General features: G+C 50.1%; 1 protein-coding gene across 1 annotated transcript in view; it reads left to right on the plus strand.

The window, feature by feature from the left end:
• LOC144110286 (tartrate-resistant acid phosphatase type 5-like) overlaps positions 1 to 22,461 on the plus strand; it is a 51,549-nt gene that overhangs the window by 18,044 nt on the left and 11,044 nt on the right. Inside the window, exon 4 of the mRNA XM_077643127.1 lies at positions 19,333 to 19,539. Coding sequence (XP_077499253.1) covers positions 19,333 to 19,539 — 207 coding nt within the window. The remainder of the gene's footprint in view (positions 1 to 19,332; positions 19,540 to 22,461) is intronic.

Here is a 22,461-nt window from a genome sequence, read left to right on the forward strand (position 1 = left end):
TTTGGCGTAACAGGGAGCCTGAACGCAGCGTAGAGGAGACGAGCAAGTTTGTCGCTGACATGCTCGGTGTCAGCGAAAGGACTGTGTTCAGGGTGAGGAAGGAAGTTAAAGCTTCGCATTTTTCGGGTGGCAAACTGACGACGCCGTCCCGAAAGCGCCCACGCAATGCGGAGAAGAGAAGACGCAGCGCGAAGTTTGACAGCTTCACGTTGTGCGCGCTGAGGTCATGTGTGCACGATTTCTTTCGCCGCAACGAGATACCGACGGTCGAGAAGATCACTACCGAGTTCTCGGAGCGTATGGAACTCCCATCACTAAGGCGGTGGACTGTGCGTCGCCTGCTTGCCGAGATCGGCTTCAAGCACGAAAAGAGAAGCCGCAACTCGCTGCTCGTCGACCGGGATGACATCACCGATTGGCGGAATCGCTACCTCCGTGACGTGGAGCGCCACCGAGCGGAAGGCCGAAAGATCTACCTGGACGAGACATGGGTGACGGCGGGACACACTCGGTCGATCGTGTGGACAGACACCGCGGTGCAGAAGCGCAGACGCCTGTTCGCTCGAGCAAATGGCCTAACGACGGGTCTAAAACAACCTTCTGGGAAAGGTCAGCGCCTGATCGTCACGCACATCCGCAGCGAGGATGACTTCGCGGACGGCTGCATGGATGTATTCCGAGGCCAAAAGACAGGCGACTACCACGAGGAAATGGACGGCAATCGCTTTGAGGGCTGGTTTAATGGCGTTCTGCAGAAGTTGCCAGCTGGTAGCGTCATTGTTTTAGACAATGCACCTTACCATAGCCGGCGAGAAGAGAAATTGCCAACGACGGCCTGGAAGAAGGAGAAGATACAGGAGTGGCTCACAAGCAAGAAGATCACCTACGCTGAAAGGATGATAAAGCAGCAGCTGCTTGAGCTGGTGGCATCTGCAAAGTCAAGCTTTCTGAGCTACATCGTAGACAATGCAGCTGTAAGCGCCAGTTGCATTGTACTCAGGCTCCCGCCGTACCACTGCGAATTTAATCCCATTGAGCTTGTTTGGGACAAGGTCAAAAATGGCATCGCTGCGGACAACAGAGACTTCAAGCTGTCCACGGTCGACGCCATCTTGAGGGAAAAAATCAAGCACGTAGCGGCGGAAGACTGGGCGAAGAGCATTCAGCACGTGATGGACTTGGAGGCAAAGTTCATACTTGACACGTCTGGGAGTGAGCACATTCAACCCATCATCCAGCTGGGTGAAGATGACACTGAAGAAAGCGACTCAGACTGCGAGCTGTCTGGCATTGAGCCACTCGACGAAGCATAACGGCTTCTTTTAACGAAAGAACAGCCTTTATTAGGGCTACCAAAATTTTTCCCGTTGGTTCGCAACAGACAACCATCCATTCCGTGGCCTCTGAAATAAATAAGCAGTTTCATTTATGGCGTATTCCTAATAAGAGAAGCTCAATTCTGATAAGCAACGTCCAGCACACATTGTGCTCGATTTAAGAAGTGGCAAAGAAACATGTTTAAATGCTGGTATATCTGAATTGAAACACAACTGTTGTCAAGGCGTTTATTTGAATCACAGGTCGGTTGATCTTGGTTGACCGGCGACACGACGGGCACACTCACAAGCGTCGTTCGAAAAACCCAGCTGCACTTCGTCTGCTTCTTCGTTGTCCCGCTTGAACTCGTCCGCTTCATCGCTGCGCTGCGCCTGTCGGTCCCATTACAATTACTCTCCCTCCGAAAAAGGAGCCATCCTGGCGACTTACGGAGAGGAGAGGATTGGCGGGTCAAAGTAAGGCTTGAGGCGCTCAACGTGCACAGTTTCGCGGCCCCGGCGACGGTGGTCCGAAGAGGGAACGAGCGGCTCAACGATATAAGTCACCGGAGAAGTTTGGTGGACAACCCGGTAAGGTCCGTGAAAGCGAGACAGTAGTTTCGTGGCGAGGCCGGGAGTGGAGGAAGGCACCCAGAGCCAAACGAGGGCGCCAGATGGGTATGACGCTGGAGGGTCCGGGGAATCCCGACGGTGCTTCTGATCCCATTGTTGCTGTGTGGTGAAAGAGCGGGCAAGTTGCCGGCATTCTTCGGCATACAGGTGAGCTTCGGAGAGTAAGGTGGTCTCGGAAGGGTCAGGGTGATAAGGAAGGATGGTGTCCATGGTGGATGTAGGCTCCCGGCCATATAAGAGGAAGAAAGGAGAAAACCCCGTTGTTGTCTGAGTAGCTGTGTTATACGCGTACGTGACGAACGGGAGCACTTGATCCCAGTTGGAGTGGGCGGTGTCAACGTACATGGCGAGCATGTCACTCAGAGTGCGGTTGAACCGCTCAGTCATGCCGTTGGTCTGGGGGTGATAGGCGCTGGTGTAGCGATGAACGATTTGGCATTGCTTGAGCAGGGCCTCGACGGCGTCCGAGAGAAAAACACGGCCGCGGTCACTTAGAAGTTCTTTCGGGGCGCCGTGACGAAGAACAAGACTGTGTAGAATGAAGTGAGCGACATCGTTTGCGGTAGCAGATTTGAGAGCCGACGTTTCGACGTAACGGGTGAGATGGTCAACGGCAACGATGATCCACCGATTATTAGCCGAAGTAGTTGGAAGCGGGCCATAAAGATCAATGCCGACGCGGTCAAAGGGACGGCCAGGGCAAGGTAACGGCTGCAAAGGAGCGGCGGAGGGGTGGGGAGGTTTCTTGCGACGTTGGCAGGCGGTGCATGACCGAATGTACTGACGTATGTAGCGGTACATACCTCGCCAGTAGAATCGCTGACGAAGGCGAGCATATGTTTTCAGTACACCGGCGTGGCCGCATTGTGGAGCGGCGTGAAAAGAGGCACAGATTGTAGCACGGAGGTGTCGAGGGATGACCAACAGCCACTTCCGGCCGTCGGGGAGGTAATTACGGCGGTATAAGAGGCCATCACGAACGGCGAAGTGGTGGGCTTGGCGGCGAAGGGTCCGGGTCGAATGATGCGGCGAGGGAGTGTTCAGGAAGTTTAGCAGCGAGGTGATCCAAGGATCCTTCAGTTGTTCGGAGAGCATATCAGGGATGTTGAACGAAGAGAATTCGTAGGCACAGACGAGGGCAGAGGTTGACTCGCATGGGAGTGGTGAACGAGAAAGGGCGTCGGCGTCCGAGTGCTTGCGGCCGGAGCGATAAATGACGTGTATATCAAACTCCTGGAGACGTAAAGCCCAGCGGGCGAGTCGGCCAGAAGGATCTTTGAGGGAGGATAGCCAGCATAGGGCGTGGTGGTCTGTGACGACATAGAAGGGCCGGCCGTAAAGGTAAGGGCGGAACTTGCCAATTGCCCAAATGATGGCGAGACATTCTTTTTCTGTGACAGAATAGTTTGATTCCGCCTTGGTGAGGGCGCGGCTGGCGTAAGCGACGACGTATTCCGGATACCCAGGCTTTCGCTGGGCAAGAACTGCGCCCAAGCCCACACCGCTCGCGTCAGTGTGAACTTCTGTCGGACAGGCGGGATCAAAATGGCGAAGGATGGGGGGAGAGACCAACAGGCGGCGTAAAGTGCTGAACGCGGTATCGCAGGCGGGGGACCAAGACGAAAGGTTCGGGCTGCCGGCAAGAAGCTGCGTTAAAGGGGCGATGATACTGGCGAAATTTCGGATGAAGCGGCGAAAATATGAGCATAAGCCTATAAAACTGCGAAGTTCTTTTAAGGTGGTTGGTTTGGGGAAGTCAGCGACGGCGCGAAGTTTGGCTGGGTCAGGTAGAACGCCGTCTTTGGAGATGACATGGCCTAATATTGTGAGCTGCGTTGCACCGAAGTAACATTTTTTCAAGTTTAGTTGGAGGCCGGCGTCAGTAAGGCTAGTGAGTACGCGCTGAAGGCGGTGCAGATGGGAAGGAAAATTTTTGGAAAAAACGACAATGTCATCTAGGTAACACAGACAAGTTTCCCATTTGAGGCCACTGAGAATAGTGTCCATCATCCTTTCGAATGTGGCTGGAGCATTGCAGAGGCCGAATGGCATCACATTGAACTCATACAAGCCGTCTGGGGTGACGAAAGCGGTTTTCGGCCTGTCGTTCGCTGCCATCGGGACCTGCCAGTAGCCGGAGCGTAAGTCGAGGGATGAAAAATACTCCGCTCCCTGCAAGCAATCCAGTGCGTCGTCGATTCGGGGTAGAGGATAAACATCCTTGCGTGTGATCTTGTTGAGACGGCGGTAGTCCACACAGAACCTGATGGAGCCATCTTTTTTCGTCACCAAGACAACAGGAGAGGCCCAAGGGCTGTGAGAAGGCTGTATTATGCCGCGCCGAAGCATGTCGTCAACATTGTCACGGATGACGCGGCGCTCGCTCGGCGAGACTCGGTACGGTCGCTGACGCAAGGGAGCGTGGGTACCAGTGTCAATTGTGTGAGAGACGGCCAATGCGCGCCCCAAGGAGGGCTGGGAAAGGTCGAAAGAGTTGCGGAAGCGGCAGAGAAGTTCCAAGATTTGGTCACGGTAAGCGGACGGAAGGTCGGGAGCGATGTTACGACGAAAGACATCGATGGAAATCGGATCGGGCGCTGTCGCACAACAGGCTAAGGCAGTAACTGGGGAGCAGGCACGGGTATCGGAGAACTAGGAAGCAAGAGGAGGGTCCAGTTCTTCAACAGAGCCGAGGCATTCGCCGCGAAGAACAAACGACGGGCAAGAAAATGGGTTGGTGACATAGATGGCGCAGTGGCCATCGAAAATCGAGACAACGGCGAATGGAATGAGGAGGCGCTGATGGCGAGTGGCTGCTGCGGTAGGTGTGAAAAGAACAGGGCCGCTGAGGAAAGAGTCGGGGCGGAGCGGAACGAGGGCTGAAGAGGAGGGAGGTATGTCGGTGTCGGCAGCTACAAGAAGCTTTGCGGAGCGCACAGGTAGGTCACGCAACGAAACATCACACAGGGGAGATAGCTCAAGTTCCGCACGGGCACAATCAATCACTGCACGGTGGGTCGAGAGGAAATCGCAGCCGAGGATGACATCGTGAGAGCAGGCGGTTAGCACAACAAACTCGGTGGTATAGGCGACGTCGTTTATAGAAACGCGGACCGTGCAGGCTGCGATGGGGTGGATGCGCTGAGAGGTGGCCGTACGTAGTGAAAAGTCAGACAGCGGCGTTGTCACCTTACGAAGTTTGCGGCGAAGAGCATCACTAATTACTGACACTGCAGCACCCGTGTCGACGAGCGCGAGAACGGGGACGCCTTCAACAGACACCTCAATCACGTTAGCAGGAGAACACGGAGGACTTAAAAAGTTGGCAAAACACGCAGTTCTTGCCTCCTGAACTGCGGCAGTCAGTTTTCCTCTGGGAGAGGGTCCGGGCGGCGGAGCATCGGAGAAATGGAACGTCGACGAGGGGAAGGCGAGCGGCGAGTAGGGTACTGGGAGCGATGTGTAGACGAGGCAGAAGAGACATTAGGCAAGGGCGGCCCGGAATCGTAGCGGAAATTGCGCATGAAATCGCCAGAACGAGGAGATCGCTGACGGCAAAAGCGTGCGACATGGCCCGGAAGACCGCAGGAATAGCATATCGGTCGATTGTCCTCGGTACGCCAGGGGTTCGTAGGGTTTCGGCGGGGTCGACGAACCGGGGCCTGCGGCGGGGGTGTAGACGGCGGTGGAGCACAAAAGGCCGGGCTGCTAGGGTAGGCGGCAGAGGTGGGCGAGCGCCGTGTACCGGTGACTGCTTCAGCATAGGTGAGCGGCGCTGCCACAGGAGGCGGTGGGGGACTGGATGGCAGAACTGCAGCGACCTGCTCCTGAATAACACGACGGATAGTGGGAGTGAGAGATGGCGCCAGGTCGTGCGGAGGGCAGACGGGGTCGGGAATGTGGTGCAGCAGAGAAAGCTGGCGAGCGATCTCTTCGCGGATGAAGTCTTTAACCTGCTGCATGAACAGGGACTGCTCAGCAGACGAGCCACCAAGGGCCAAGCCAGCAAGACCCCCCGCAGGCGCGCCGGACTGCCGCGTAGATGCGCGTTGCTTGCGGAGTTCGTCGAAGCTTTGGCACAGCTGGATGACGGTAGCGACGGAGGTGGGGTTCTTCGCCAGCAGCATCTGGAAAGCGTCATCAGCTATGCCTTTAAGTATGTGGTTGACTTTATCCGCTTCGGACATGGAGGGGTTGACTCGCTTGCACAGGTCAACGATGTCCTCGATGTAGCTTGTGAACGTCTCGGAAGGGAGCTGAGATCGAGCACGAAGACGTTGCTCAGCGCGAAGCTTCCGGACGGCGGGGCGGCCGAAAACGTCGGCGAAGCTCGTTTTAAAGGACGACCAGGTGGGAAGGTCGGCCTCATGGTTGCGAAACCATAGATTGGCAACGTCCGTTAGATAGAATAGGACGTTGCTAAGTTTCACGGAATCGTCCCACCGATTGTAAGTGCTGATGCGCTCATAGGAGGCCAGCCAATCGTCGACGTCTTGGTCATCGGTGCCACTAAATGGAGACGGGTCACGCTGGCGCTGCACCCCGTGACAGAGTACGGTGGCAGGGATGGGCTGCGATGGTTCACTCGGACCTTCCGGCATGGTGGCGGAGACGAGGAGCGTTCCACTTCGAAGTTCCAGGATGAGGACCGGGACGGGAACCGAGGCACCTCCACCAAGTGTCAAGGCGTTTATTTGAATCACAGGTCGGTTGATCTTGGTTGACCGGCGACACGACGGGCACACTCACAAGCGTCGTTCGAAAAACCCAGCTGCACTTCGTCTGCTTCTTCGTTGTCCCGCTTGAACTCGTCCGCTTCATCGCTGCGCTGCGCCTGTCGGTCCCATTACACTGTTAACTCTGATTATCTTTGGCGGGCTCAAAATGCTCATTCAGGCAGCCACCATCTAGTTTGACGGGCCCCATGTTGAAATAACAGTATTCAAGGCACGCTTTATAGCTCTGTTAGCAGTCTGCACTGGAAATCGCAGTCATGTCATAGCCAGTGCTGCTGCGATACCAGTAGTCAACACGAAACTGACAGCCACTGTTAGCAGCTTGCACGCCAAAGCACATTCATGTGGTTGCATTGTTTATTTTGGTTATCTGGCTCACACAAGTAATGAGAATAAGAGAATAAATATAAAGCATCATTAGCTTATTGAGGCCCGAAATGCTCATTTAGGCAGCCATCGTCAAGTTTGACGGGCCCCATGTTGAAATAACAGTAGTCAGAGCACGCTTTATGGCTCTGTTAGCAGTATGCACTGGAAATCGCAGTCATGTCATAGCCAGTGCTGCTGCGATACCAGTAGTCAACACGAAACTGACAGCCACTGTTAGCAGCTTGCACGCCAAACACATTCATGTGGTTGCATTGTTTATTTTGGTTATCTGGCTCACACAAGTAATGAGAATAAGAGAATAAATATAAAGCATCATTAGCTTATTGAGGCCCAAAATGCTCCTTCAGGCAGCCATCGTCGAGTTTGACGGGCCCCATGTTGAAATAACAGTAGTCAGAGCACGCTTTATGGCTGTGTTAGCAGTATGCACTGAAAAGCGCAGCCTTGTCATAGCCAATTTTTAATTTATTTATCTGACTCTGGCATTAACGCGAATGCAAGCACAATTATTAACGTGAATAACTTTGCTAGCATTTTTTTTTGTCATATTTACGTACCGAAAAAATGCTCAGCAAGGTTGAACGTGTTTTAGTGAGTCACTTTGTTCATTACAAGCCGTAGGCAAAATGACGGCCAGATTCAGACAGTGATATTGGTGAGGTAATAAATGGTGAAAGCTGAAAAAGCTCTCACAGCACTGCTTTGCTGGACTCCATTCACTAGAAAACTGCATTTGTAATGATGAAAGCGTCAAGACAGGAAATGATAATCCACTGCACAATGTTATGTGTACCCCGACGTGTGACGGGCAGCGAAACCATCTATTTATTAAGACTGAATGCAACAACATCGCAACATGCTGTTGCACAATATGGCACCCTTTCATGTGCACTCCTGGCGAGCTGCCGTATGCACTGATGCATAAACACATTAACAGGGCTAAGAGACGAAGTTATTGCACAAGCCATGTGATGCTTTTAACATTTTGTATCGGTCAATGTTTCTGTATCGTTCAATGTTTTTTATAGGAAAAAGAAGACGACACGGGCGCTGTCTAGCAGCTAAAATTTTATTGGAAAAACACGTGAACTTTATAAGGTGAAAACGCACGCAACCAAAAAAACAAAGAAAAACAGGACGGTGATCACTGTGTAACGCAAAAGATATGGCGACAGATGTTGAGCTATTCTCATATCGTGATATATAGCTGAAGAATTAGTAAGGTACATGCATAGGAGCATACTTTTAGAGAACTCTATTGAGTTTCCACGCAGTCGTTATTCGACCAACGTTACTCTCCAGCACGCCCATCCAGACGCACGGAGCCACCCCCGCCGATCCTGTCATCGGGCGGCGTGTTTTGTAGATAGAGCGTCCTCCTCTCTCGCCAAACCCTGCTCCTTTCTCGGTAACTACCCTACGCACGGTTCCGTAGTAACCAGCTTCCAGTTAAGCCCTCCTTCGCTCTCACCATGCTCTCGTCCTTCAGTAATGATCCTCCCTCTACGGCAAATATCCGCCGGGGGCGTATTTCTCCCCTCTCACCGTGCCCTCCTCCTTTTCCCATGGTTGCCGCCCCCGGTTACGCCATCTTCTACTACGAAGCCAAAACTATAGGGAACAGGCCTCTGACAGCTCTCGCTGTAAAAGCTGAAGACGCCTCACAAAAATTAGCGGATATCTTGTGCATATTCTAGAGAGGTCTTTCAGATAACATTATTTTAAAGCTCTCAACGCTTATTATCGATGGCGGGGCTTAATACGAGGATAAGTCGGAAAAGTACGTTACCAAAGCGAGAGGACAAAACACCCGTACACCACCAGACGTCTGGATGACATTACTGAATCAGGCTCTACATCGGTGTAACGGCGTCCTGCATGCGCTGAGCCTCCCGTGCGTTTAAAATGGTCGCTGTGATGTTGAATGGCTGTTTTTGGAGTGCGCAAAAAGTTAAGAGACCCAAACGGACGCGCGAGTGCTGCGCAGCGAACGAGTAAAAGGAAACAGCTTATTTTTTCCTTCCATTTCCATATCGTTTCCTAAAGTAATTAGTAAATAATACGGCATTTCATTCCTCGCATAAAAAAAGTCGCCTCTTGGCTGTAAACAAAAAATGGTCCAAAAAGCCTCTTAGATGAATGTGTCCAATTCTACGCTAATGTAGCCTAAAAAAAATATATCCAGATTTTAGCCCCCCCTCTCCCCCAATTCTGGAAAGAACTAAAAGCCGACCCAGGTTTTCAGCGGTCTTGTATGAGTGGTGGCTGTGGAAGTTCGAGAGCGTAACCATACGGTAAGGTTGTTAGTCCTGGGTCTCTACAGCCTGTGGAAGACAAGAAAGGCTTTCAAGCATGCCGATGTGGATATTTGCTCTGCGCGCGAAAACTTAATTGAGAGCGTATGTCAAACACATGCGGGAGGTTTACAGAGCTTCAGCCTGTTGAGCCATGGTTGAGCTTGTTTGGTGGCTAGGCAGCGCGGTAAAATTTTGAGTGTCAACTTGTCAATTGCTAGCAGATTGGTACCTGTCTTTTCATGGTATACTCTACTCCAAATTGTGTCGTCAGGCGCTAAGTAATAAAAAACTGGTTTTGGCTTAGTGTATTGCATGCCAGGCTTCCTAACTTGAAATTCAACCATTGGATCCCCATCGCGGAGACAATGTTCCTTTTCATTCTAGCTGTTGCTCTCTTTGGACAAATGGTCTTAACCCTACGTTGCTGGCGTCGGTGGAATGGTTGCATCGAACGGGATGATTACTACAGCATTAGCAGTTAATCCCTCTGAATTTCGTTGAGGCTGACTAGTGGTTGTGGCAGATCAATTCCCGATAAGACGAACTCCTCACCCTATTTTCGTACGTTTTCGCTTAGAGTGTACAACAGTCAATAGTTCACTTTCGACCGCTTGAAATCGCTATCGCGCTCGCTGATCACGGTTAGCGACATTGGGATACATAAAAATGGCTCAACGACTGATCTAAAAATTCATGGTAAAATTTTCTTCAGTCGTCGGTGTCCAAGGAGGGGCTGGCATCTTTCCACGATACCACAATTGTCGTTAGAAATCGGCAATGCACAAATTTCCACCACCTGACAAAATGAAGGATAAGGCGCAAGAGACCGCCTAGAGGAGACTTCAAACGAGGTCCTTTCTTAGCCCTTATACATTGACAAAAACGTACCCGAATGACTTTAACCCCGAGTGCAGCAGGCTCTGTGGCGAAGCAGCTACGCATGACCACGTATTATGGCAATGTAAAGAAGAACCTCCACCGTAGGATCTAGTACAGATCCTTCTTTTGAGCAATGGAAGGCCGTTCTGGTCAGCTCGGACCCGGGCATTTAAGCCTTGGCCACCGAGTGGGCCCCTAAGTCGCCGCAAGCCATGGTCTGGAGGCCATCTAGCGCGGACCATCTGCACTGAATTTTGACGAAGTAAACGTTTTCCAATCCAATCTATGTAATCGTTAACAAAATGTTGCGTACACGGGCACCTTGAACACAATAATCTGGCTACTTAAATTTCAGTTGTCCGTCCGTACCACATAGGTGAACTTGAACTTTGCCACACGTGAACGGCCCTTTGATAACTCCACTTTTAAACTGAACATGGGACATGTCGTGTTTGTTTCCTCGCATCTGGTTCTTTTACAACTACACCTTTTAATGCCCTGTTCGCCTGATGGCGTTGAAGCTTCGACAGGACAGGATAAAGGGAAAAGGAGGATACAGCTGGTGGTGACAGCAGCAAGTGGACGTAGGCGAGGGTTTAAGCGCACGGATTGGCCGGTGGCCGTTCGCGTCATGCCTGCGTCATGCGCCAAAGGGGGTGGAGTGATGGGCGGTGCATCGCTAGATGTCTGACGCAGCCGCCTTTCACCAAGTCGGCACAACTTTACAGCACCCAGTGGGATGGTTAGCCGTGGTTATTCTTATGCTGACGCAGATGACGAGACCGAGAACGCAAACGCTGAGCCCGGCAGACCTCGCAGGCCATGCCGCCGAAAACGAGACCCGGAGCCGGCGAGGTCAGGATCCTGGCCGCCGTGCCACTGAAGCCGAGGCTCCCCGTGGAATGAGAGAGGTCTACGCTGTACAAGCAGGAGACAGTCGTCAAACACCGTACGCGGGAAGACTCCAGTGTACGCGAGACTGAAGCGGGAGTTCACTGTGTCCGGCGGGATGACCCGTCGTGCTCGCGGCTTTACATGTAAACGGTAGACCAGTGTTCGCAAACGTGCGAGGGTTGAGATAGAGACGAACGCGCTTAGCTGCAAGTGGCTCCGCGAAAAGGTCCCCAGATCCAAATGAACAGTCCGCCGACGTAGAGGCTAAACGACGAAGTCGTGACCGTTCAGAACTGCGTGCCGCCAAACCGATCGCTGTAATTCGCGTAACGGGTGGGTGTCGTCCTGCGAATTTTCAGCTTGATATGCTGAAAATGCTGCCGTTGTCGGCGTGCCGCGGCTGACATTGGCGCCAGAACGGAGAACACGGAGCCGAACCTAAACGAACATAGGCGAAGGTTTTTGTTCACCTGCCACTGGTGCCTAAGTGCTGCGCTGCCACCAGAGCAGCGCATGCGTCAACAACAGCGTCTTCAACAGCGCTATGGTAAAAGTGCTAAAAGCCAGCGTTGGTGGTGGTGACGCAGTAGAACACGTTCTGGGGCATGTTGGTGCATAGTTGGTGGTGATGGTAGCTGGAGGGGAGATGAAAGGGGAGGTTGCACGGGCCTATTATCTGGCGGCATGTCCACCACTATTACTGCCTGCGTGCAGATAGGAGGAGGTGCTTGAGGTTCTTCGGGAGGAGGGCCATGGCTGCATTGAAGAGGAAGGGACTGAGGACGCTTCCTTGGAGTAGACCTCGTTGAAGCTGTCACATTGAGCTGATTGCTGGTCTAATTCGAACCCGGACTTGGCGGCTGGACAGGAAACCGTTGACATAGTTTAGGAGGTTGTCCGCGACTTCAGTGGTTTCTAGGACATCTGTGATGGCCCCATGGAGGATGTTGTTGAATGCTCAGCGAATTTTGAAAAGGGCCGGGCAGACGATGCGTCGTATTTGTCGGGCATCTTCTGGGGTTGAGACAACATTTGCGATAATGTCAGCTGTGCAGAGGTTACGCCAGAAGCCTGCCATTTGTTAGGTAGAAATTCAGTGGCTTCGCATATCCACGCTAGGCGAAGGAGAGCCATTGTCTCCATAATCTTTGCTGGAGCTGACGTAAGGAAGATGGGCTCGTAAGAGAAAGGGGCGTTGGGGGTTTGCCAGCTTTGCTTTGGGGACAACGAGGTCGGTCTGCCATTCGAGAGGAAGGTTGCCGATTTCCCAGACTTGTTTGTAGATCTCAAGGAGGCGGTCTTGCAATGAGTGATCAAGATTTCGCAGTATATGGTAAGTTATACCATCTATGCCTGGAGTGCTGCGAGCTTTAGTATGCTGAAGGGGGATGGATAGCTCAGCCTTTGTAAGCGGGACAGAGCAGACTGATCTGATTTCAGCTGATTGATCTGATGCCACATGTCTCTGGTGAGTGTTGGAGGTTGCGGGGCCAGGTGGAGGGAGGTGCTTTTGCGTGAAGAATGTATCTGCCAGATATTCTGCTAGCTCCTGGTAGGAAATGCCTTCGGAGACGGCTATGGCGAGTTAGGGTTGAGCAGGCTGGTAGGGTTTAGGAGGGACTTGAAGAGCCTCCGTGTCGTTGCAGAAGTCCGGGCAGGCACGAGAGATGAACAAATTCGCTACCAGGTCTCGCTGCGGCGGCGATAGTGGTTCCGTCGACAGGTGGGAACTAAGCGGTTGTACAGCCCAGTGCTCTGGGCTGTCTGTTCGTAGGACCCTTCACTCCGCCTGTCTCCGTTGAGCTCACAAGTGGAGGACCTTAAGGTTGAGAACAGGTTGGTCCCTGGGTCCTTCGCATTTGATAGTGGCTGCCGCGGCATATCTGGTAATCGGTGAGAAAGCCCCCGATGAATGGCGATTAAGCGGAATAAACATGATATATAAGGGAAAGGGGAACAAATCCAAGCAAACATTGAGAGAGGTAGTGAGCAAAACGATAATGGATAGGAAAGCCCCCGATGGAATTCGATTAAGCAGAATGAACATGATAAAAAGGGAAAGAGGGACAAAGCTGGCACACCTAAAAACCCACCGTCCCATAACAGTCACATATGTGGTTTACAGGGCAGTGATGCTGATTATAAAGGACATACTGGCGGCATGGGTGGAGAACGATGGGGTTCTGGGGGAGCTACAAAATGGGTCCCGGAGACAAAGGAGGTTGGAGGACAACCTGTTTTCATTGACGCAGTGTATAGAGATTGCTGAAAAGGAACAGATGGCGCTATGGCTAACATTTCTGGATATCAAGGGGGCCTACGACAGCGTTATTCAAGAGTATCTGTGGGATATAATGGGCACGTTGGATGTGGAAGATGGAGTAATTAGTCTTTTAAAAGACCAATAAATGTAACAGAGTGATTATAAAATTTGAAAATAAAATCTGTCAGAGCCAATACAGATACAGCGGGGGCCTAGGGCAAGGATGTCCTCTGTCACCTTTGTTGTTCATGTTGTACCTACAATGGTTAGGGCCCAAACTAGAGAGGAGCGGATTGGACTTTAACCTTTCTTTTTTAAAGTAAGGCGAATGGATTCAACAGGCATTACCGGGACTAATGTACTCGAATGATGTAGTGCTAATGGCTGAAAACAAGGAAGGTTTGCAGAAATAGATGGACCTTTGCGATTTGGAGGGAAATAGATTAGGGTTCAAGTTTAGTAAGGAAAATTCTGCAGTCAGCATCACATTTAATGATGAGGGCGGCGAGCGTAGGTTACAGGAGATAACGCTAGAAGTTGTGGATAATTTCATGTATCTTGGGGTGTCAATAAATAACCGTGCTCATGAAAAATAGGGAATTATGGGATTACAATGGGTACGAAATGGTAAGAAAGATCAGGAAAGTGTTGATGGTTCCTAGTCTGACATTCGGCAATGCGGTCCTGTGCATGAGACCAAAAGTTCAAGCAAGGTTAGAAATCAACCAACGCGACATAGGTAGCCTTGCTTTGGTAGCACATGGCAATACACCATATCAGGGGGCACAGGGTGATGTGGGATGGGCGTCGTTCGAGAGCAGAGAAGCTAGTAGTAAGACAGCATTTGAGGAGCGATTGAGAAAAATGGGGGAAAAGCAGTGGGCTAGGAAAGTTTTCAGTTACTTGTACCTGAGGAATGAGGGCACAAAATGGAGAAAGCGAAGTAGAAAACTGACAAGCAAATATCTGAACAGCAGTAAGGGGGAAAATCAGGAATAATCGGCTAAGAAAGAGGTTAAACAAACAGAGAGGGCTCTCTGAAAAGCAGGGATGCTGACGAAATCAGCACCGCGAACATACAGCATGTTTAAGCCGGAAACTGCCAAAAAAAATATTGACGACAACTCAGGGGTAAACTCTTTTCTGTTCGAGGATAGGACGGGAGTATTGCGGACTAAGACATATCGAGTCAGGCACCATGAGATGGACACGTTATGCGGTTCGTGTGGAGAGGAGGAAGCGGCTGAACCCTTGAAACTTTTCTGTAAAGGGCTTCACCCTACAGTTAAAAGCAGTGGAGCTGATTTATTCAATGCATATGGGTTTAAAGAGATAGAGGACAAGAGGTTTAAGGACATCCGTCAGTCCGTCCGTCCTACCGCCCGCCCGCCCGCCCGCCCGTCCGTCCGTCCGTCCGTCCTTCCGTCCTTCCATCCATCCACCCATCCACCCGTCCATCCGTCCGTCCGCCCGCCCGTCCGTCCGTCCGTCCATCCATCCATCCTTCCATTCATCCATCCATTCATCCATCCACCCCTCCGTCCGTCCGTCCGTCCATCCATCCATCCATCCGTCTGTACGTCCGTCCGTCCTTCCGTCCATCCATCCATCCACCCGTCCGTCCGTCCGTCCGTCCGTCCGTCCATCCATACATCCATCCATCCGTCCGTCCATCCGTCCGTCCGTCCGTCCGCCCGTCCATCCGTCCGCCCGTCCATCCATCCATCCATCCGTCCGTCCGTCCGTCCGTCCGTCCGTCCATCCATCCATCCACCCATCAATCCGTCCATCTATCCACCCATCCATCCGCCCGTCCGTCCGTCCGTCCGTCCGTCCGTCCGTCCGTCCGTCCGTCCGTCCGTCCGTCCGTCCGTCCATCCAATTGCAAGAAGCATGAGTAGTATTTTATCTGGTCGCTGGCTTTCAATGCGTTTTTCTTGTTGTCTCAGCACCTATCTTAAAGCGTGGCAATTGGGCATGCTGCGAACACGGAAGAAGGAAGGAAAATGCCGGTAATAATTTCTTGCGTGCAACAAGCAGCGCACAATCCGAAAAAAATGTAGCCAACAGAAATGGGCAGCGGTGGTATTATCAGCTCCCCGGAAACTTGCCGGCCGCTGCTTACGCATTGACATACATGGAAAGAAGAGAGAAACGAAAAACACATGCCCTTCCGTGGATGTGAAACCACAGTTTTTAACGATGTTCTGCTTACGCGTGGAAAGCTGTCGTACTTCAAACCGGCCGATATCTTAATTAATCAGAGCTTGTGCGAGCAAAAGTTATCTTTAAGGTACAAATAAGATGCGCACATATCATTCCATCGTCGAGGCTGCGCAAGTAAGCCTGGTTTATCTGATGCTAAACTGTTGCTGTTTTGTGATCACAATACTGCATACGAACTTGTGGAAGCGTTTCACATAGAGGAGAAAGGAAAAGATTGCATTAGATACGCATCGGGTGATTTGAACTAGAGTGAAATGTGTTTCCTTGATCTAAATTCTTTTAGCCTGACGATGACATGCTTTGAAATCATTTTTGCAAGCGCTTAGTGAACACACGAGACAAAGGACACACATAAACAGTGCAGACGCTAGTCTACAATTACCGTTTATTTGAAAAACATTCAATATAACACATCTCAAAATGCTGATACTCGCACACGCGCAGTAGCAGCGCCACGCTTCAGGAACATTTTTTTCTTGATAGATTGACAGGCGGGGTGCTGACGCATTTCGAACCTTCTTGATCAATGCACATCGATTCGAAAATTTCACGTTCCGATTGCGTTTTTATTGTACCTAGAATGCTTGTTTCTTGAAAGATTGGTGTGCAAGGTACGGGGTCAGGGTCGCCAGGGTACCGTTCGATGAGACAGCGTTTGCAGTGCGCAGCGAGATTCCTACCCGCCGATATGGATTCCGTTGCCAAGCGTTGCTCTCTCAGCCGTTCATTTATGCGTCGTCCTGATTGGCCAAAATGAACGGCTGAGAGAGCATCGCTTGGCAACGGAATCCATATCGGCGGGTAGGAATCTCGCTGCGCACAGCAAACGCTGTCTCATCGAACGGTGCCCTGGCGACCCTGACCCCGTACCTTGCACACCAATCTTTCAAGAAACAAGCATTCTAGGTAAAATAAAAACGCAATCGGAACGTCAAATTTTCGAATCGATGTGCATTGATAAAGAAGGTTCGAAATGCGTGGGCACCCCGTCTGTCAATCTATCAAAAAAAGAAATGTTCCAGAAGCGTGGCGTTGGCACTGCGCGTGTGTGAGTATGAACATTTTGAAATGTCTTATACTGAATGTTTTTCGAATAAACGGCAGTTGTAGACTAGCGTCTGTCCTGTGTAGGTGTGTTCTTTGTCTCGTGTGTTCACTAAGCGCTTCCAAAAATGATTTCAAACGCTTTACTAGCCCAAGTTTCCACCTTAAAAGATGACCTGCTTATCTGTTGTTAATCTAGCGGAGTACGTTCGTTAATCGGCAGGTTTCAGTCGAATAAAATCTTGTTGATTTATAGTGCCAGTCTTGTCTTGTGCCTCTCCTGCCAGCAAAGAGTCTAAATTTCACAATGGGAAGAGGTAAGGACCTGTTAGTAAGCCAGGACGCAATCCCGTCTGTTCCTCTCTCTTGTGGATTTACTCCCAGTGCCAACTCTCAGCTCTGTAAGTGAGCGACAAACCAGGGAAATATCACAGTATGGAGAGGCGTTCTCAAACAGGGCGCTGTTCCGCATGTCTGCCCGCGTCTGAACGCCGGGAAACGTTCCCATTGACTTGAATACAATGCGATGAGCTTCCTGGAGCCTACTGAACTGGCACTATGGAAATCACGTCGGCGGCCATGGGTCGGCTTCAGGATGTCTCTGGCAGAACAGAAGCTGGCCTCCACCGTAGGTTTTTTCTTATTTACGTGGTTGAAGCCCCGGCAAGCGTCCGGTTGTATAGGCCCACTCTTGCACTGCAGTAGCCGTACAATCGAGTTATAATAGATATTCGAGCTTGATGGTGCTTGGTCAACGGCCTGATGGAAACAACGAAAACTCGCAGGACAGTAAATAACAGAAAAACGAAAAGGCTCCCGCTAGCACGCACCCGGCCCTCCCCCAACTCGTGTCCTGCCTCGCGCCTTTCTCGGCTGTGCCGGCATCATATACCGTATACACTACTACTACTACTACTACTACTACTACTACTACTGCTACTACTACTACTACTACTACTACAACTACTACTACTACTACTACTACTATACTACTACTACTACTTCTAATTTTGCGGCTACTACCACTAATGATACTACCACCAACACAGCTGTTGCTACTATTACTGCTAATACTACTACGCCGCGAAGACTAGTTATACGGAACTGTTGGTATCGCTGTAAAACCACGACACTCATAAGAGAGGGTGGTACAGAAAAGAAGCTGGCTAGCAACTGGCGTATTACTGAAAAACACACAGGCTAAGTAGAGACATTTACGCGTGACATAAAAATACTTTGTGGCATCAGAAATAACATGCAACAAAAAAATTCGCTTATTATCATTCGTGAGATGCCCAAGTGATGCGTCTGCCTTTGAGCTTCGAAACTGGATACGATTCAGAAGCTACAATAGTAAATAAATCTTTGTGGTGAAGCAAAAAACGTTCCTTCACAGTTCAGCACGCAGTTGCATTTAGCAAAGTATTCTTCTAAATGTTTTCTATCTTTGCATGTGTTGTGTCACCGTTTCTACTGTTCGTCGTGGACTCTGCGTTGCTTGTACCCAATGTTCAGACGCATAAACATTGGCTAAGCAAACTTCCTCCTTTCTTCCTTGCAACCTACTTCCCTGTACCCTAAAAGGCTGCCAACCATCCCTTCCTCTAAGTCTCAGGATATGTCAGAGGAAACTCCCTTCGCCCACTCCGCCGTTTAGAATTGATGATGATGATTGTAGATTTTTATGGCGCAAGGGCATCTATGGCCAAAGAGCGTCATGACACATGGTATTTTCGACTTCTCAAGCTGGGGTCAAAGACCCATTTCACAAGCATTTCACCCTAAATAAGCCGAGCACCAGACCAGGGGAAAGCTTGTACTCATTGTATCACCGGTGGGTACCCAGAGGCACTGGGGATCGAACCCCGCACCTCCCGCATGCGAGGCGGATGCTCAACCACTTGGCCACCGCTCCGGTGCCGTTTAGAATTCCGTTAGTAGCGTTCTGTTTCTCCTTTTCCATTCGTGTTACTCATTTGCTGCAGAGAATTGCCACTTACCTCCATTGGGCCCTTTGACTGTTATGATTGAGTTAAACCGATTATATGTCAAATGATGCAGGCACTGTACGCCTTTCTTTCTTATTTTTTTTTCAAGGCTCCACACATCGTAAAACCCACGAGAGGAGTGCAGTGCATACAGTCACTGGATCTTTATTCCTGCATTGCCCCATTCGACGCCATCAGATTTCAAAAGAACATAAAGGCCACTCCCTAATATTGTTAGCACAATGAACACATTTCCGGTGCCCTGGACACCTGCGTTCGGTACGCTTCATTATTCGTGATAACTTCAAACTCTGCGCAGCGAAATTGAAAAAAAAAAGAATTTAACTTCTTTAACAACTCGTTTCGCCTGTATCTTGCGCATCTATTTAGGTCATAGAGGACTACCCATAGACCTAGGAAGCGTGTCGCCCTATGGTAATACCCTGCAAAAGTTCGTGCACACTGTTCTGGCAACATTGGACTGCGGCAGTCATATACCTTCCACGCGCAGCGGCACGAGGTAGCGGGATGTGGTACTTTGTTTAAACAGCATCTGGAAGAAGGGGGGAACGTTTCTCTGCTTTGATGCGGACACACATATGGATGGAACGTTGTGCACGTTCAGCGGCGAATAAAACTGATGGTATTGTGCTTTTCTTCCCGTAGGCACTTCCCATTCTACTACTACAACAAGACGTACCAGATACCAGGTGCCAGTAACTACTCCCTGGACATCCTGATGCTGGACACCGTGCTGTTGTGCGGGAACACGGACCCTGAGGACGAGGAGTCTCAGCCCATGGTCAAGAACCGCAACGAGGCCCTCTACAACCGCCAGTTCCGCTGGATCAATAAGAACCTCGCAGAATCGAGGTGGGTTCGTCGTGTTGCTCTTCCTCTGAGCCCGCGGCGCAGGTGTCACTTTATACTAGCTATAGTGTCAAGCTGCACTCTGCCTGTGGCGTCAGGAAATAGCAGGCTGCCAGTTTGTTCTCCATACAATCCGATACCTCGTTCTCCCCGCTGTAATGGAGTACGTCACCATTGTCACATAGTTCCAGCGGGACACAGTTGAAAAAAACAACAAAGCCAGTCCCAAAATCCAACAGAAATTATTGTCGTCCTGTCGTTACGGCAGATTTTCCTGTAGCATTGCGACGTTGTTGTTGCGGCAGAATTGGCAGAATTGGTACGACAGGAGATTATCCTATACTACAGGAAGTGCTGTTTTTACTATAGGAATTTTTGTTATCAGGTCCCAAAACAGTACACGAAAACCTGTTGTGACAACAGATAATTTGCTGGTGTTTTTCGATATGGGAGGCCAAGCATCTGGAAGTTTTTTACATCTAATGAAATAGCTTTACGAAATATTTGACGTTTTCTTTAAGAAAATGGCTCATGCGGACCGCCGAATTCCACTAGTACAAAAGTTTGTTGTGATTCAGGTCCGCAGGTAGGTTCTCGTCATGACACGAATAAAAGGCATCGGAGGAAGATCTTTGGCGAGAAGAAAAAAAACGCATTTCTTCAAATATTTAAGACGCACAAGTTGAGCGTTGTCGCGTCTTTTGTACCAATCTCCAGTCACGACGACGAGATGGCGGGGAAGTTCCATGAGAGCATCGAATTGGCTGTGAATACAATAAAAACGTACTGGGGCTGTGTTGATAGATGGCTTCGCTCAGAAGGCCGGAAAGAAGCAGGCAGGCGAGCAGGGTGTACGAAACTGACTGATAGCGAGGAATAACAAAGAAGAACGCTTAGTAGAACCTGTAGAAAGGAATAATAGAAGAATTAGGATACCTTCTCCCGCTAACATGAGAATGGAGAACGAAAAATTGATATGGAAGACGCCCTATAAGGAGATTAAAAAGGGTTTGCAATTAGCCTAGATTGTAAAGGGGATGAAAAAAATTAAAAAATTATAGAGCGAATAGCTTACAGTCCGCTGTTTGCTAGGTATTTACAAACGTTGTCACTAATTGAAATAGAGCAAGCTTAGGCATGGTAAACCAAAGAAGCAGTCTGCTTTCCTTCATTTGAGTCCTAGAGAAATGTGGAACATAAAAAAGTGGTAGGGTTTCGCACAGAGTAGGCGTGCGAAAGCATGTGTTTAGCCTGACTGGCTCACTGTTTTGCCTTGCTGGGTCGTCGGCACGTTTGGGACGATATCAGACTCAAGGTTAAGCTTTGATCGAGGTTATGTTGATCTGATCTGTTTTCGTCGCAGACGGAAGTTGATGTTGACAATTTGCAATGCACGTCGCGAGAGCGTGTTGCAGTTTCAACACGAGGCATGATCGCCTGCGGGGATAGCATAGTGCTCTCATGCAGTGGCCTGCGCAGATGATCTGTTCGCGCCGCCGCGGGTTTTAAACCCAGTCGAGGCAATATGTATTTTATTTCTGCATGGGCTGTTTTTCGCCAAGATCACTATCAAGGTCAAGCATCACACAAACTTGGTGAGCCGGTTATACCTCAAGTAGTTTTTTCACACTAAAACAAAATTTACGCATCGTTTTCAGAGATTACAATAGGGGTCATACAAATATCAGCATGTCATGCAGGCACTGCAAAACCAAAGTGTGGAAAAGGCGTATACAAAAATGCTGCAATGTATCCGCAGGGGCTGCACAAACATAATCCTCCGCACGGAAAGTGATAAAATACATCCCCGGGAAGAGTGTCAGCTAAGGATGCACAATCTTTCTATTCAGTTGACGAGGGGATGGAAAGAGGTGCTCGTTATGAGAACTTATGACACACATGACGGAAGCCACTAGTCACCGAATTCAAGGAGCATAGGCGATGTCTCTCTGTTTTAATTTGTGGTTTTCATCAATGCAAGATTAATAAAATCAGGAAAAAAACAACCACATGACACCGGTGGGATCCGAACCCACGACTTCGGAATTTCACGTCCGGTGCTCTACCAACTGAGCTACGGAGACAGCTCGTCAATCTGCTTTCGGGGGTATTTATGTACAGTGTAAGCGAACCTTGAGAGTATTCAGCAACGCCACCCTCGTCCATAGCGGCGGACGTAGTACGTCCTGTATTACCACGAGTGCCACGTAGGAACGTGGTCGAACGGTGAGGGCGGATCCTGTGCCAGAACCTTCTTATGCTACTCGTGGCATCAAGGCTGCCAGAACCGAAGCCCTCGTTAAGCTATTGAGAAATTGAGAAGATGCAAGGGAAAAGGGGGGTAGTTATGACATACAACCTTTGTCCGTAAAGTTCCGAGACTGAGTTCATTTAAAAAGATGCGTATAACATTAAAATAATTTGTGCAGCACCTTCGATATAGTCTCCCTTGCAGTCTATACACAGCTTCCAACGTTTCTTGAGGTCCTGGAAACAGCTGGAAAACGCTTCTTTTGGCAAGGCTGCCAGCTCCTTTGTCGTGGCGCTTTGAATGGCCTCCACGCTCCCCATCCAGCGACCTTTTAGGGCTCTCTTCAGACGAGCAAACACTAAAAAATCGCATGGGGAGAGGTCAGGCGAGTATGGCGGACGAGGAAGACAGTAATGCTGTGCTTGGCGAGAAATTTTGTCACGCTGAGAGCAGCGTGCGGACTTGCGTTATCGTGGAGAAGGCTCTATTGTCCAGATGCCCATAAGTTAGGGCGACGGCGTCGCAGTGCATAACGCATGTGTAGGTGCACGCGGTTATAAAACTCCTGATTCACTGTCTGCCCCTGTGGGACGAACTCGTGGTGTATGACACCTCTGGCATCGAAAAAAAACTACCAACATCGTCTTTGTTTCGGTCTTCTGTCGCCGCACCTT

The sequence above is a fragment of the Amblyomma americanum genome, chromosome 11 (genome assembly GCF_052857255.1).
Source record: "Amblyomma americanum isolate KBUSLIRL-KWMA chromosome 11, ASM5285725v1, whole genome shotgun sequence".
Lineage (NCBI taxonomy): Eukaryota > Metazoa > Arthropoda > Arachnida > Ixodida > Ixodidae > Amblyomma > Amblyomma americanum.